This window comes from Pungitius pungitius, chromosome 6 (assembly GCF_949316345.1).
Source record: "Pungitius pungitius chromosome 6, fPunPun2.1, whole genome shotgun sequence".
In the NCBI taxonomy this organism is placed as follows: domain Eukaryota; kingdom Metazoa; phylum Chordata; class Actinopteri; order Perciformes; family Gasterosteidae; genus Pungitius; species Pungitius pungitius.
The window spans coordinates 15,391,956-15,408,985 of record NC_084905.1 but is presented as its reverse complement, the minus strand read 5'-3'; the positions used below and the strand labels follow the sequence as shown (position 1 = coordinate 15,408,985).

The 17,030-nt window shown below is 44.2% G+C and overlaps 2 protein-coding genes across 2 annotated transcripts; one reads left to right on the top strand and one right to left on the bottom strand.

Moving 5' to 3' along the window:
- Positions 1 to 86: 86 nt before the first annotated feature.
- Positions 87 to 7,890, bottom strand: pidd1 (p53-induced death domain protein 1). Its single transcript, XM_037452569.2, has 15 exons — positions 6,810 to 7,890; positions 6,191 to 6,604; positions 5,926 to 6,078; positions 5,747 to 5,798; positions 5,451 to 5,652; positions 4,850 to 4,999; positions 4,572 to 4,745; positions 4,340 to 4,487; positions 4,124 to 4,259; positions 3,869 to 4,019; positions 3,656 to 3,779; positions 3,391 to 3,506; positions 2,273 to 2,380; positions 1,751 to 1,947; positions 87 to 1,038 (listed from the first exon to the last, which is right to left on the bottom strand). Exons 1-15 carry the CDS (start codon positions 7,435 to 7,437, stop codon positions 780 to 782), a joined length of 3,012 nt encoding a protein of 1,003 aa, XP_037308466.2. The 5' UTR covers positions 7,438 to 7,890; the 3' UTR covers positions 87 to 779.
- A 1,784-nt stretch (positions 7,891 to 9,674) lies between these two features.
- On the top strand, positions 9,675 to 16,495 carry pnpla2 (patatin-like phospholipase domain containing 2). The gene is made up of 9 exons (XM_037450904.2): positions 9,675 to 10,243; positions 10,768 to 11,000; positions 11,400 to 11,465; positions 12,223 to 12,432; positions 12,531 to 12,591; positions 12,938 to 13,159; positions 14,866 to 14,998; positions 15,246 to 15,368; positions 15,715 to 16,495. The coding sequence occupies exons 1-9, from the start codon at positions 10,057 to 10,059 to the stop codon at positions 16,016 to 16,018; spliced, it is 1,539 nt and encodes a 512-aa protein (XP_037306801.1). The 5' UTR covers positions 9,675 to 10,056; the 3' UTR covers positions 16,019 to 16,495.
- The last annotated feature ends 535 nt before the right edge of the window (positions 16,496 to 17,030 follow it).

Below are 17,030 nucleotides of genomic sequence, written 5' to 3'. Positions count from 1 at the left end.
AGCATCATCAGCTATAAAAGTGACTCACCACAGGACTCTAAAAGAAAACAGCTGACACATTTCTTTACTTAACAGTTTTTACCAGAGATGAAATTTGTGAAAGATCATACTTGCACATAAAAAAAAACAAATGTCCTGATGTGTCGCAAATATGTGCTGCTGTTAAACTGGTTTCTAGATGCCCGAAGGCACACAGGAAGACACTTAATCCACCATAAGAATGGCCTGCTGTTGACTTCAAGTAAGTGCTGCAGGCGTCCAAAGGCCAACAGCACCCAGGGCTCGCCTCCTCACAAAAGCAATAAATAGTATTATTAAACTGATTAAATATACCCATGGTAAGTCAGAAATACTACAATTAACATGTTCAGGTGCTGCGTCACAATAGTGTGTCAAATGATGGGACGACCAGTCGTAATTGTGACGAATCAATTATGAGATTACTGTAACTCACAGCTATGAGGTTTTTAGACAAAACTGTGACACAGCAAGTAACTTCCTTTTGATTTACCACGAGCATTGACATGTTTCATATTATATAACTTTTGACACTTATCTTTTCCCGACAGAAATGGGCTTCCATAGTGTTGAAAACAGAGTTGTTTTTTTAAAAGTGTAAAAATTCAGCCTCAAGCCATCATCTTCATGCAGTCCATTTCATCCGCCTTCCCGTAGGTCACATGAAAGCACCTACCAGCTGTTAGCTGGCTACCATGATTAAGTACTGTACTGTTTGCACAGTAAGACGAGATGACGGGGACACCTTGTGTGTGAACCGGTTACTCGAGTGCAAGTCGGCCATCTGCGGCCGCCGGGTGTTCATCCACTCGCGCCTCGCCGGCCTCTTCCAGGCCCACCCTCCTCAGGGAGTCAGAGTACTTTCTCCTTCCTATGCTGACGATGTCCTCGATCTCCTCCGCCAGGTCCCTCCTGCCGCTCTCGGTCATGGCGGCCACCAGCCTGGATGCCGCTCCCGTGTCGGTCTGTCCCCGGGCCCAGTGGAACAGCATCTCCAGGACCAAGGCGCCCAGGTTGTCCCTGGCGACACACACACACACACACACACACACACACACACACACACACACACACACACACACACACACACACACACACACACACACACACACACACACACACACACACACACACACACACACACATTTCAAACCGGCTGCAGTGACCTCCCAAAGGAGGGAAAGATGTTATACCAGCAGTATAAGCAGAGATTTAAGTCTCAGTTCCAATGTAGGATTAATTCATTTTTAAGATTCGGCACTTGAACAAACATACATACTACATGAAAATGTACTAACATTTATTTATTCATCAAAAAAAGACACATCATTTAAATAACATGTGAATGTAACCCGGCATCAAATCCATATACATAAGGCATTTTTCTTCCAACTCCAGGATGCGTCACGCGAGGTTCTCTGAGCATGAGAACAGGGGGAAGGGGGGGGGGGGGCAGATGAGCATCAGTCTGTGTGTAATCTCCTGCAGTGTCCCAGATGGCTTAGTGAAGATTAAAACAATCAAAATTCTCTATCAGTTCCCTCCTACTGCGGTTTGCCTTGACTGACATTACCTCACGCTCACATCCATCAGTGTGTGTACGCACCAGTTAAGTCATTCACACAAGTAAAAGCTTTAAAAATTAAAAAAAAGGAATCCACCCCATTATAATTGAGCTTTGGTGATTTACCAATATCATTGAGGTGAATCGAGCGAGGTATTTGGTTCCTACCTGTGCTTGTACTGGATGCGGTCCAACTCCTGGTAGCTTAAACCGAGATTGATGCCAATGAGCCGCCAGTCCTGTCCAATCTGAAGAGAGATGGACAGCAGGTTGGCCTCGGTCAGGTAGCCGCTCTCTGGGTCGCCCAGGTTCAGAGGAGGATACTGGAGCTCCTCCACCATGAAATTGTTTTCAGAATTTAGAGCCTATGAGAAAAAAAAGGGATTAAAAAAGCATATGCAGTGTCCCTTGAGTGTTGAGTGTTTTATTTGGTTTGAGTGTTGTATATGGGTGGCAGCTAAAATAACTAAATAATAACTAACTAAAATGTAGAAATAAACGTCTAGTTTAGTCTACATAATGTGTGTCTGCAAAGATAACTGCATATGTATGATTTATATTCATAGGCAATAAACCCAAATAAATAAATAAATCCCATATTATAATTACAGAATTACACTCATTCATATTTGACCCAGAAATGCTGAAAATATCTACTATAATAAAATGAGAGAAGTCACTTCAACTGACAGGAAGTCTCAGTGGTAAAGTTGCCAGCCACTGACTGTCGGGTCCTTTCCGTTTTCTCGCCACTTCCTCAGGCAGATTTCTGGGACACTCGCCTCTATAGAAAGACACCTGAAACAGAGGCAAGAAATACATTCCCACAGTGCTGTGTATGTAATCCAAAATGGATGGATTGAATGGGACAAAACAACCCATGAGTGACCGCAAATAACCTGAGAGACGGCATCCAAACAATGAAAAGGCTCTGCCTTCTTTCATTAGAGAACAGCACTTTGGCTGCTTGTGTTTTGACTACTACATTTTTTCGTTTGATGTATCACGTTGAAAGCTGTGTGGGACTGCTCTTTATGGTGTGTGGATGGACGGGACTGTAAAACTAAACGAACGGCGGAGACAGTCCGAGTAGCATTCAGAACAGGATTCATTACAGAGAGCACAGGTTTCTACTGTCGGGTCAAACTGACGCTATTTCTCGAAGGGATGACGGCTGATTTTAACATCGCAGTAGTAATTACAGCTGCAATTACTTAGTTCTTCTGCACACTCACTGCTCCTACTGTAATCTATATCCTGTCCTTTTAATATGAAGAGGGTCTCGGAGTTGTTTTCTGCAAGAAGAGCTTTTTTTTTCAATCACCTGGCAAAAGCACCATTTAAAGTCCCTAAAATAGCCTTTTAGTATGTACCCACAGATGTATAGAAACCAACACTGGTTTCCTTCGATAATGAAGTAATTTTAGGCAAGTTGAGAAAGTTCTGAAATTCTCCAGTGGTGGGAGGTGTAAAATGATATCCTCGGAAAGTTTTAGTCCCAATTATATTGTTTTTGTTTAGCGTAGATGTTAAGACTTGAGATTGTTCATGTCTTGTTACACACAGTATCCTGTCATTTTGGAATAGTTCACATTCCACCTGTAATGATAAAGGGGAACTGTACACACTTCTGGAATTTATGGTCTAAGATTGTCCAAAGAGCAGACATGAATAGCTCTTTCCCAAATAGATCAAATTCTAATTTGTAGTGATAAAATGTAGGGTTAGTATCTGCTCCATAGAGTGATGTAAGAGATGCAACAGAGCACCCAAGGGACTCTTTCTTTCTTCCCTGCTGTCCGCCTTACTTGTCCCCTCACTGGGCCCTTCTGATCCTGAGCTGGACAGATGTACACCTCCTTCAGATTCTTCAGGCTGGAGTAAAAGACAAAACACAGTCTTCCCTCCACACAGTCTGGTCTCTCTGGCGAGAGATAGAAGAAAAAAAGGAAATCTCAAGACTTCTTTGAAACGTCTGTTTAACGACCGAACACCATAAACTCCTGGAAGGTGAAGGCAGCGGGGGACAAGCCCATGTTTATGGAAGATAGAGCTGCAAAGAGGACTTCAGACCTGTGCTGATATCCAAGCCCCTCTCAAAGCCGGCGAAGAACTGCTCTCCTTCCAGCAGGTCACACAGGTCGGAGGGCTGAGGCCCATCGTATCGCTCTGCCAGGGACTGCACTCTGCCGTCCACCTGGACCACCAGCAACACAATCGCACTTTGAGTTTGAATAAACAACTCATCACACGACAACAGCTAAGCCGGCGAGGAGAGTGACGAACCCTGTTAGCGGGCAAACACTGTAGCATGACTTGAGACGGATCAGTCTTCCTCTGGAGGACCAGGAACTGGACTTTAAACTGCTTCAGCCTCTGGTAGACCTTCCTGACCACCCCGCTAACACACTGCTGTGTGGTGTACCACAGCCAGTACCTGTGATGACGCACAAAGGGAATTAATAAACCAAATGCACAATATGTCATAATAATTATTATTATTATTATTATTTATATATATATATTTTTTTTTAAGCTTACCAGGAGAAATGTGTAATGTAGAAAGTGGCATACAGATGGGTGACGCAGAGAGAGACTTGCGATGTGATGTCGGTCCAGGTCTGGGCGGTGGGATCCCCGTGCAGCAGATGCAAACAGGACATGTCACACGTCTGGCCTGCAGAAGCACCGGACCACGTTAACGCTTGCGAATGCGTCCGGCTGTAGACACGGATGAGGATGAATTGCCCACTGTACCCGTGACTCCCGAAGGCAGAGGCACCTGGACCTCGATGCGCTGCAGGAAATGAATGCTGGGGGCCTGCGAGAGGCAGAGCAGGGGGCTAACACTAGCCTGAGGATCCCCACACAGCGCCCGGACCTGTGACACGGACACCTGCAGCACCTGAAGACAGAGAGACAATCTAAGGCCCCGCAAAGCACGTCCACCCCGAACCTGACAAGAGGCCTCCACGCGGCGCGGCGGTACCTGCAGAGTGACGGTGCGGCTCTGCACCGTGCAGCGGGGAGGGAAGCGCAGCTTCACCCCGTCGTCAGCGCTGGACACCAGCAGGGCTCCAGTTGGTGTGACGGAGCAACTGTCCGTTACCGGACGGGACACTGCCATAAACCAAGAGAACTGGCTCACCGCACAGCAGGCCAGCTACAGGTACGCCAACAAGACAGACATGATCATTTGTGCTATTAGAAAAAACTGCTTACACGGCAGTGTGGTGGATTGTTGTACAGCGGAGGCTTTTGCTTTACCCTGGCGGGACGTCCTCCGGGGTGGCTGCTGTGACTCGGACTGCCTCTCCTCTGAAACGTGGGCAGCGTGCTCCACGACTGGCCGTCAAACTTCTGCACCAGCACCTGCCTCCTTTTCGCCCGATGATATGGCACACACACCTCCACGGGCTGTGGGCAGGCATTGCAAAAAGGTGAAGCGAAGTTAGGGAACACAGTGACACACCTGGATAATCTAGGAGTTTCAAAAACACAAATTGAGTTCTACACTTCCATAAAACCGAGGGACTTCTGAAAGAGATTTTAAAATAAATGATCAAAATCTGTGCAGACTGTTGGTCCTACAACTCAACTAATGCTGGATACTAAATTTCCCACAATGCAACTGAATAACATTTCCCTTTAGACCCTCACTGCCTGTTTTTTGGGTCCATGCCTCCTTAACCATAAACTGTCAGTATGTAATGTAGACTTCCAGTTAGTTTCGATTTTAAAACCAAAGAGGAGAAAACATTGATGACTTAATCAAGGTTATATTTTTAAACTCGTCAAGGCTCATCCCGTAGAATTGGTGGCGTGTGCCTACAACAGATGTGGTACATGGACATTTTTGTTTAAATACCTTTAGAAAGGTAATTCCATGAGGTCTAAGTTCCAATGGCGGACTCAGCAACAGGTCATGCTCCTCCAGCCACACCCACTTCCTTTCTGGCCTCTTCTCAGCCCACTTCAGTCTTGTGGTTGTCACCAGGCACCCAGGGGGGAACAGCAGCTCAGCCCCCCCTGGGAGAAACACATGACACCCAGCAGGCGAAACGCAGAAACTAAGGAGCAGAAGGAGCACGATGTCTTTAATCTAGTCGGAAACGCAGTGTGATATTACTGCGGATCGGGGGAGATTTTCCAGTGACACTGTACCTGTGCTGGTGAAATCCGAGGTGCAGCTCTTGAATTTTCGTTTCGGTTTGATCTGGACAGCAAACAAGGATTCAAAAGGTGGCTCAAAAGCAAAACGCAAACCCTACATCTTGCTGCGAGACAGTCAAAAAAGGACTTATGCAAAAAAATCAATTTCAAGCCCCTTTTTCTCCGCTCACCAGGTGTCGGAGAGAGAGGAGGAGGGCTGGGGGATTGTCCCAAAGGATTGTCACGCACATCTATGTTCAGCAGGGGCAGTTCGTTCAGGCAGTGGGGGATCAGCCGCAGGTCATTGCTGTAGATGACGAGCTCCCTGAGGGCGAGGAGGGAGCCTGGGCAAACAAAGAACATCTTTACACATTTGTTTTCAATGTTAATTTTTAAATGAAATGATGATTCCAGTTCATGTACTAAAACAAGCCCACTCCCCGCACGCCCCCTCACCCATGCTCTCTGGCAGCTGCCTCAGCTTGTTGTGAGACAATTCCAGCTTAACAAGGCCCTCCAGGGAACCAATTTCATCGGGCAGCCGCTGCAGGAGGTTATGCGAAAAGTCCAGTGTCTGCAGAGCTTTCAGCCGACCCACACTGCGGGGAAGGGAGACCAGCTCGTTCCCCAGGAGGGAAAGGTAGGTGAGGGAGGACAGCTGTCCGATATCAGGAGGCAATTCTGAGAGGTGGTTGTGACCGAGAAGCAAAAAAGACAGCGCAGGCAAGCTGAGAAGACAGGACGGCAGACAGGTGAGCTGGTTGAAGGAGAGATCCAGGTGCACCAGGTGAGAGAGGTGGGAAACGGAGGAGGGCAAAGTGGCGAGGAGGCCAGGCAGCGGGTCGCCTTCTGAGTTGTTAAAACGGTGCCCTTGAAGGAGGTGGAAAAAAGTGCAGTTAAAGGAGAAGAAAGATTTGAGTGAAGGAAGGAAAATGAGAGCCATTAATTAACGCATCAACACAGTATTTACAGTATCTACTGTATGTAAGAACCAAAAAAAGAAGTGAAACGAGGTGAACATTTAACCATCTATGATGGAACAGCAGATACCATAGTCAATGAGTGAGAAAAGTACCCCGGGCAGCCAGTGAACGCAGCTCCGTCAGATGGGGTAATACGTCCAGCGCTTCCTCCAGGCCCGGCTTATCCTCAGAGCCCAACCTCAGGTACTGGAGGCCCCTCAGCAGCCCCGGGACGGACCCCCAAAGCAGAGGCAGCGCGGCCGCTCCTCCCCTGTACACGTCCAGGGTCAGCCTCGTATCGGTCAACAGAGCTGCAAGCTCCACGGAAGGAGGCAAGGGTGGAGTCAGAGGCAAGACAGAGGAAGAGGAGGAGGAGGAGGAAGGCTGATGGGTGGAGAAGTAAGAGGAGGCGAGGCTCGAGGTGGAGGGACCAAATGTGTCCACGAGGCTGGACGGAGACACCGAGGGGGCGTCTCTCTCCGCTGGACTGCCGGACAACACGCCACTCGACACCGTGGGTCCGGTCCCCCTGTTGGATTTCTCCTGGTCCTGGTGCAAGAGCTCTCTGCAGAGCCTGAGAGCTGCAACGTCCACAGGAGGGTCGGGTACCCCACCTGTGGACGTCCCGCGTGTCCCCTCCTCTTCTCCATCCTGCGACCCGCTGGGCCTTCCCATCCAACCGGCTGCCTGGTCTTCATCGTCTTCATCAGCAGCTGCCCCTTCCTCGCTGTTTCTCTCCATTGAAGTTGACTACACTTTAACGGTGAAGGTAATGACCCTCTGCATGACGTGTCCGTGACGTCACACCGGTGACGTTACGGACGTTCATCAGTCAAATAAAGCAAAATAATTGCCACGTAAGACGCGGAGGAATACGTGGCATGTTTGCTGAGCGGTTGTAAAAAGTCAACGTTACAGGAATGTTAGCTATCAGCTAGCTAATATGTATGTAATTATTATCATTTAAAAGTACAAATCTCTGCCTTCTAAGGCTGCTTTAGTGACCATGTTTCTGCTGTTTCTGGTAAGACTAACACTCCGTGTTTTGTTATTTAGTTAAATATGAAGCCGGTTCCTCAGACCTCTCTCGATCTCCTCTTTCTTACTTCCTTATGTCCGACAATGTTTTTAAAGAAAAAGCTTTGCGTCACATTTGAACGCTCGTTTTTCTACGTAGTCCACCGGTGAGGGGCGGGAGGAGTCTAACCGTTTGTTTCCGTCAAAGAAAATGATGATCCCCGCCTTTCCGGGTGCAAATGTGCAATGAATCGAGCGCGTTGATACTGGAACCGCCAAAGTCTCCACTCGGGGCGGGACAGTGTCAGGTCTTGTCATGGACTGCTCGGCCGGCTGGTGGCGCTGCTGAGTTTAATACACAGCCACAAACTGATACATCACTTTTAATACGACGTGTGCTGTTTTGAGAATATCACATATACACAAATTGTTTGCTCACTGGGCCGCAAATCGAGTCACATCAAATGATTAATGTGTACAGCTTAATAAAAGAGCAGTAGGCTACTGATAAAGGTGCTCCTCGTGAATGAGGTCACAGATCATTCACAAAAATCGGTATTTTTTGGTTTTGATTTAAGGAGCGTGTGTGAATTCAATAACAAATTAATCATTCTAAAATCAATTTATTTGTTTTCCTTTTGAATATGCAATAATTAATTATGAATAAATATTATTTTGTATTGTATTTTTGTGTTATGTATCATTAGAATTTAATGAAGAAGTTGAAATACATCTATCCAACAGCAGTCACTGTGGAGGTTCTACATTGCAACTTATAATCATGAGTTTAAAATCACTTTAAAATCGCGAGTTTAAAGTGACCTCCTACATAATTATTAATTAATAATTCCGGGTTTCACATCTTGTTTTTACATCATAAGTATGTAAAACATTTACTTATGTAGGAATAAAATATTTAGTTGAGAGTCCCTGTGCCAAAAGGAGAGTGTGGACAAAAATTGTCCCTCAGAGAACAAATAATAGATCAGTCATCATCAGATATGTATCACCTTTTGAACCACCTTCTTGGAGCCCAGCCAACAGTTTCGGTTGTTGGCTGTTATTTTGAGTCTTTTCACACCATTATCTAATGTTCTTACAGCAATACAAATATGTTGACACAAACATAACATTTGGAAATTGTTCTGTTTTATGTTTTTAATAGATGATGAAACCTAAATTGTGTATTTTTTTATGTTGATGCCAGCAGATATGGGTGACTGCCGAGGCAGATTGAAATGCTGTTATGCCCTATTGATCCCGATGGACTTGTAGGAATATTTCATTTGAGACAATGAACCCTGACTCATGGTGGTTTCACAATTGTCCACGTTCTCTAAGGAATGATGTCCTAAACAGAATCTGGATCAGTGCCCACAAGTATGAACTATGCAAAACCTAATTCTGTGAATAGATTATTCAAGGAAGTGTTTCATAAAAAAAATAAACATTTCACTGTTATTGTTGAATGCACTTCAACTGTAACGTGCTTGTGATTTCATTACTTCTTGTGAAAGCCTACTATCTTGTATTGATTTGTAAGCAGGATGTTGCAAACCAACCAACCGTTTTAATCGTTATGAGGGCCGTGTTTCTTTGAGAAATAAACACAAACACCGGTAAACAAGAACGGACACCTTTTAGCGCGCACTGTCACAGGTGGCTTCCATACATTGTAATCAATAGGTTCATGTAGACCATATTGCATGGTCGGGAATCAATATACATTATTTTACTGATAGCAACTATTACGAAAGAGTCTCAAAATAGCCTAGTTGACACGAATAAACAAAACATTCAACACAATAAGGCATATTCGTTTATAAAGGTCAAAACAAAACGCGTTGTTCCAACTTTACAATGTAACAGCGGTGCGGCTTGGGATTGGTCATTTTTTCAACAGCGTCGATTGTGATTGGTCAGAGTTGCTTCACGGTATCAGTTGTGATTGGACAACTCCGAGTCCTCCTCGAAAATACACCGAGTGAGGGAAATAACAACAACTCCCCATGGCTCGCCGCACTAAGTTACCCACTACTTAACCATCGTGAAGTCGGCTTTTTCCTCACATCGGTGTTTAGCAGAGAGTCTTTTACGTCACCCGCAAAGGAAAGAGGACGTCTGCCGTTAGCTAGGAAGCTGAAATCAGTTAGCGGACAAACTCCATTATCCTAAACAAAAAAGTATGTAAAGCGGCTTTATTAATTAAATATGGTCGCCCGTCAGCCCTAACCGCAAAGTTTTCGTTTTATTTATTTATCCATTTACTTCCATATCGGAGTCTTGCATTGCGAGTCAGCCTTCAGGCCCCGCGACCTTCGGCCCACTTGTCGCGTCACCGGTATGTTCCCTCTAGACTCGCCGTGGAACATCTCGTTCGCGGGATGCGGCTTCCTGGGCATCTACCACGTGGGTGTGGCCAGCTGTCTGCTGGAGCAGGCTCCTTTCCTGGTGCAAAACGCCAGGCACATCTACGGAGCGTCGGCTGGGGCCCTCACCGCCACTGCGCTGGTCACCGGCATCTGTCTCGGTAGGTGTCCTCTGAGCCTCGTGTTGTTGCAGTGCTGACTTTCTGCTGTTGGAGTTAAAACGCGCAACAAAGTATGTTCATCTGCGAAGTATCTGGTGGCTAAGGCTGCCAGATAAAAGTGGGTGTTATAAAAATAATAATAATAATGTCTGATTTGAGTAAAATAACAATTTCGTAAAATGCACATACTCAAGTAAAACATTTTCTAACATGCCATCTTGATCATGTCCTATTTATTATTCCAACTCAATGGGCTATTCAAAGTAGCAACTATCTTCTTTCCATGAAGACACCTTCTTAAGTCTTTACTGGAAGGAAAAGGTTAGATGGGTAAATAAATACCTGCAATCTAAATATAGTTGGGTGCAGTCTCTTCATCTGCTCAATTGAATTCCTGCTTTTATAATGTGGACAATGTACAGTATCACGAATAACGTTATTTATCTGCTTTAACTTCCTTCGTGTAGAACAAAGAACCATCTCCTCTTTATGTAATCCTTTTGGTCAACCATGTGTGTTCATAGGTGAGACTGGTGCAAACATCATCGATGTTGCCAAAGAGGCGAGGAAGCGGTTCCTGGGAGCCATGCATCCTTCATTTAACCTGGTGAAGATCATGCGTCACATGCTGCGGCGGACTCTGCCAGCGGACTGCCACCATGTCGCCAATGGCCGGTTAGGAATCTCCCTCACCCGAGTGTCAGACGGAGAAAATGTCCTGGTGTCGCACTTCAACAACAAAGAGGAGGTGGTGCAGGTGGGAATTTAGCCGGACAATATTTCTCTCATTATCTTGCACTAGAGGTGGTTCACATTAAGGAGTTGAGATGTCGGGACAAACAATTTAGAAAGTCAACTTGGGCTCTGGAATTTTATATTTTATATATATTTTTATTTTATTTTATTTTATAACATATTGACAAAACAGAAAAAGAATTGTTGAAAAAATTATGTGGATTAATCAATAATGTAAATAATTGTATGCAAATATAATTCAACCTTTTTAAAATGTGTCCTTTCAAAAAAAAAAAAAAGTGAGAATAGTTAAGTTCCATCATGACATTTCTAGTCTTGCACTGTAACAACATTATCATTTGAGTATATATTGTACTTCCCCCTACAACACGTTCCTTATATTATCCCGTTGGTCCCTTAGGCATGTGTCTGCAGTGCCTACATCCCAGTGTATTGTGGCCTCATTCCTCCCACACTGCAAGGAGTGGTGAGTACATTCAAATGATTCAGTGTGTCTGCGCAGGGTCCTTATGTGGTCAATATCCTATAGTTTGTGTAATGAAAGTAAACGATCTCAGTCACTTGAATGGATTTTATATTTAGGACTTCACGAGGTTTTACTGACCCCTCTACCATACTGCATGTGGTTTGTTTCCTCTCATTGTATTTTGTTGTTGTTACATTTGTTGCTTTCTTCATCTGTAACCTCGTCTTCCTCAAAGAATGTGTTTGTTTTCCGAGGCACGTGTGTGGAAGCAATGGTGGTGCAATTTCTCGGGAGTCAGTGTTTGTCAAAACTCAGTTTTCCTTTTTTTGCTGGAAATTTCTAGTGCAAAGGTCTTCTGGGCAATGTGATTGAGTAATACCCGAGCTCCTGCCCTCCCTCTGGGGGCTTTGGGTTGGGTTTTAAGGGTTAACATGGCTGTGTGTGTGTGTGTGTGCGCGCGTGCGCAGTGCCAAAATGGGAGAGTTGGCTCGTTCATTGATGTTGTTCTGTCCTCTCAGAAATTCAGGAAATGTTTGTCACGCTGCTCCCATCTGTTGACACATTCTTCACGCCTGCTACCTCTCGGGTTAAAAGTTCACCGGCTTCAATGAAAAAACAAACTTTAGCTAATTCACTGGGTGTGATGTCACCATCGTCATATCTCGTGAGATGCTGGCTCCGTGGCCAATTGTGATTAAGAATTCATTCCTGACCTGTTTCTGTGCATCGATGCTCACGTCCATCTTTTATTGTTCAGCGATATGTCGACGGAGGGATCTCAGACAACCTGCCTCAGTACGAGCTGAAAAACACCATCACCGTGTCCCCGTTCTCCGGAGAGAGCGACATCTGCCCCAGAGACACCTCCACCAACATACACGAGCTGCGCTTCACCAACACAAGCATCCAGTTCACTCTCACCAACCTCTACAGAGTCTCCAGGGCTCTGTTCCCTCCAGACCCGATGGTAGGTCCTCTGATTACAACCCGCCGGCACGCAGCTGCAGACGCATTGATCCGGAATGAACTTACTGAACCTCTTGCATGTGTTTTCTTTGAGTGCAGGTTATGAAGACCATGTGTAAACAGGGGTATAAAGATGCTCTGCACTTTTTAAAGAGGAACGGTAAGAAACACTGATTACGTTGTTTTATCTTACTTTCTCAAAATAATTGATTTTCTTGTCCTAGCTAGAGCATACTAGTATGTAGACCTGTTATCAGCCTGATATGCTATCAGAATGGGCTCTTCCTGTTCTCACATGTCTACAAATCAATAAGCTTCCTTTTCTTTGCAACGTATATTACTCCTTATTGTTACTTTTGTGATTGTTTATTGTTTGGGGCAATTTGTAGGAACATTATTTCCTTATACCTTGATAATTATAAATAATTCAACTAATTAAGAAACAAACCCACCATTGATCACATATAAGGAAATGTACTACCTTTACACAATGGTTCTGTTTGTAGGGTTGCTTAATTTCAATGGACCTCACAGAGAGCTGCCTCTGCTGGCTAATGGGGAAGAAAATGACGATTGCAATGAGGAGGAGGAGGAGGACGAGGAGGACAACAAAAGTGATGATGAAGAAGAGGAAAAAACAGATGTAGAAAAGGGAGCAGTCATGATTTTTTGCAGCTCCTCAATAGAGGAGCATTTCATCGAACGCCTTCCACCCATTCTGCACAAAGGTAACTATTATAGAAGGAATTGTTGTGGCTCCAAATCTAGAAACAACAAAAAACAGCCCTGCTTTGGCTTTGTTAAAGAGCATTTTACAGATAATCTAATGGGTATTTTTTTAAATACTCTAATTAACCCATAAACATCAGAGAGTCATTGCATTTCTGAGATACACGGTACCAGAACAGCTACGCTGTACCTCAGATGACCACTGCCATCATCAATGACTACATTCCCAGTATGTTGAAAGTCTCGAAAGACATTTTATTTCCCATTTATAGGCAGGGATCGGTTTCCATTCATTCCAATATTCAAAAGTAAGACACTACTTACGTGACTTAAATAATGTATTATAGTTCAACATCATATTTACTCCTTCCATGTGTTATGCTTTCCAGGAAATTCCCATAGAGGACAGAGTAAATTGAAAAGATGCCATTGTATTACAATGTAAAAGTAATGCTGCTGAAGCATTTGCTGCCCGGATGGTAACATCCAGAGGTGGGATCAAGTCACTGTTAGGCAAGTCACAAGCAAGTCTCAAGTCATTGCCCTCGAGTCCCGAGTCAAGTCAAAGACGAAGCAAGTCCCAAGTCGAGTCACAAGTCACAGCCAACAAGTGTCAAGTCGAGTCACAAGTCGTACCATTTTAGTTTCGAGTTATTTCGAGTCCTTTTATTATAGTGGGGACGGGGAACCCTGGGTGATGGTGCGCTGCCTCACAGACCTAGACTACGAAGGGAAGGGTAACGGTGGATCGACTGTGACTGTGTTATAGTGCTGTAACGCTCACCCCAATGCTGCAGCGTAAATAAGGAGGCGATGACTGGCTTGCAACTCCGCTGCATTTATTTATATAAAACAACTCAACTTCGGTCACTGTTGGCCGTCACCACGCCGAACGAACACTTCCGCATACACGGCCCCCCAAAACTCGGGTTGTCTCGCGTAACTACAGCTGGTAACGGAGCATAACGTGAACACATGCAACATCTGCATAACTGATTAACTAATAACTTTAACTCAGCTCATTACAGTACTTTAAAACGGACGTTGACATAATGTTGGCGAGGATTTCCATCGGAGTCTGAATCCGGGTTCAAAAATCCCGATTTTTGTAACCATGAACGAGCTGTCTCGTTGATACGGTCATATGGACTGTAGTGATTGGATGTTGTTCAGGCTGCGCGCGCTCTCTGCATTCAGGTGGCGCATATTTTTTTGACAGATGCAGATAAACAGCGCGGCGCGGTGGTGTGAAAATGTTTTCCCCTAGTTTTCATGGGAAGTAGCAAGTCTTCTCGAGTCAAAAGGCTCGAGTCCAAGTCAAGCCACGAGTCATCGGTATTCAAGTCCAAGTCGAGTTGCAAGTCTTTGTACGTTTTGTCGAGTCGAGTCTCAAGTCATCAAATTCATGACTCGAGTCTGACTCGAGTCCAAGTCACATGACTCGAGTCCACACCTCTGGTAACATCCAGATAAATACACACAGATTCAGACCACGAATGTTGAATAATGATCCGTTCTGATGTTAAGTATGGTCAGAACTCATGAGCTGGTAGTTAAACAGTTCCATCACACAAAAGAGAATATCTTTAATGTTGACAGTTTGACAATGTTAGTTATAGGCGTTTAACTCAGTGTTGCAAAAAGCAGGTTATTTCTATGACGTGTTTGATGTCATTCTTGTGGTCATCTTTGCCTCCCTCTGCAGCTCTAGTGGAGGCCTGCATGGAGAGGAGGAGCGCGATGCAGTCGCTAAGCAACCTGCTTCCTGTCAGAATGGCCTCGGCCATGATGCTCCCCTACACTCTCCCTCTGGAGTCTGCTATGTCCTTGAGTCTCAGGTAGGTGCTGTAGGGCTTTATTACAACTGGTCCCATCTGCTCCCTATTTGATGTGCACTTAGGATAATGGCACAATGCTATGGTGTACTTGGGTCTTGTATGTGTAGTTGTGTGCCATGACTGGAACTTTCATTATGCGGGCCAAAGTAATATAATATTATTGTGGCTATAGAGACAATACAATGGCAGAGAATAGTGGACTTGCCTTCTTTCGAAATGGACTAACTGCGACATATCACATGTGTAGACTTCTGGAGTGGCTGCCAGATGTGCAAGAAGATGTTGGATGGATTCGTGATCAGCTGTTAAAAGTCCTACAGCATGTTCTTCGCCAAACCTCCAAAAGCATCTCCCAGCATGTATCAGCCAAGTAGGTGACCGTGAGGTTGGACAAACACGCGTCATGTGTAAACAAAGAGAGCAATTACTTGTTTGTTTTTTTAGGCAATTTTTAACAACTAACCGTGTCAGAGTACATTAAATGTCAGGTCTATAAACTCTAGTTTTTGATTTAGCTGCTTTCTAAAGTATGGCTGCAAACCGTTGTGGAAACTCTGTTTTAAAGCTCTGTGCATTTGAGGGGAGTTGCAGAATCAGGGGACAATTACCTTTTAGGTTTATATCTACGGTGGTCTCATTGTGATTTAAAAAGTGCAGGTGTTGATTCTAACTACTTCAATAACAGATGACTCCTTTTTAACACGTCCTTGCACTAGGTTTTACTGTCAGCTGGAGTTGCACCACTACCAGTCCCTCCCATCCAGGATCAGCTCCACCAGCCTGTTTCCCAACTGGGTTAATGAGAGCGGTTTGTCCGTGATGGATGTCTTCATGCGTCTTGACCAGTTCAAGAGGCAGCTTCTGTCTGGAGATCTGTGCATTAACATGGATCTGCAAGGCTCCTTCAATAGTGGACCGATGTCACCCGATAAGAGCCCTCCCTCCATCTTGTCACCTGAAGGCCTCACGATGGTCGTCGTGGATATTCCACCTGCCGTGGACTCCATCAGCATCTCCTAAGAGCTTCTGGCGGGTATCTTATTCTACATCCCGGAACGTTTTTAAAGAGTTTAAATCCGACTTTAAAATTTAATTTAGAATTGTTTTCATTTTTATTTTTTAAGGATGCCAGAGGGACATTTGTAATCAAAGAGACCCATCTTTTTGTTAATGGAAATGATAATAATTTACCATATTTACATTTAGTGTGTTATATTATATTATTAATATTTTGACTAATGCATGGCACTGATAAAAAGTCTTGAGTTACAGGACATTACGACCAGGTAAGCCCAAAGACTGGGCGTCTATGGATTTGCATTTGAATGCAGGACATGTGCTCAAACACGCACAAACTTGAGTTCCAGGATGTTAGAAACCTAATTCTACACTTGACGTAGGATTTCTTTTTTTTGTTTTTTAAAGGTGAATTTGAATGTTTATGTGAAGTGAAGTCAGACTTGTAGACAAGCACAGCGTTCCTCCTGCATCTCATTATGAGCTCTGTATCTCTTCTGACCAACAGTAGATGCAACCAACTGTTGCAGGTAGTAACTCCATTTATTAATGCAAGTGTCAATGCAGTATAACGAAAGAAGTATTGGCTTCATGATATGCCATGATATGCCTTTAAACGTATTTGTATTAAAAATACAAAGCAGCAGTGCTCTGTTTACCCAATTATAGAAAAGTGTTTCTATCGTCTTGATTTACCTAAAATGTAGGTTACAATTATTTTAGATTTTCATCTACACAGTATTGAGTTTGTGCTTAAAAATCACATGTTACATTTAATGCAAACTGTAAATTAAAAAATATTATATTTCAATACTCAAATAATTAAATCTGAATTGCACTTTATGAGTTTACCAAGTAATAAATAACCTGGTATGAAAACATTGCTTATACTGTGTACTAAACTAGTGTGTTGTGAATCCAGCAAAATGTGCAGGAAATAATATTTATGTGATCATTTAATAAACTGGTAATGTTTAACATTAACTGCAGGTCAGGAGTGTTGTGTTGCATTGCT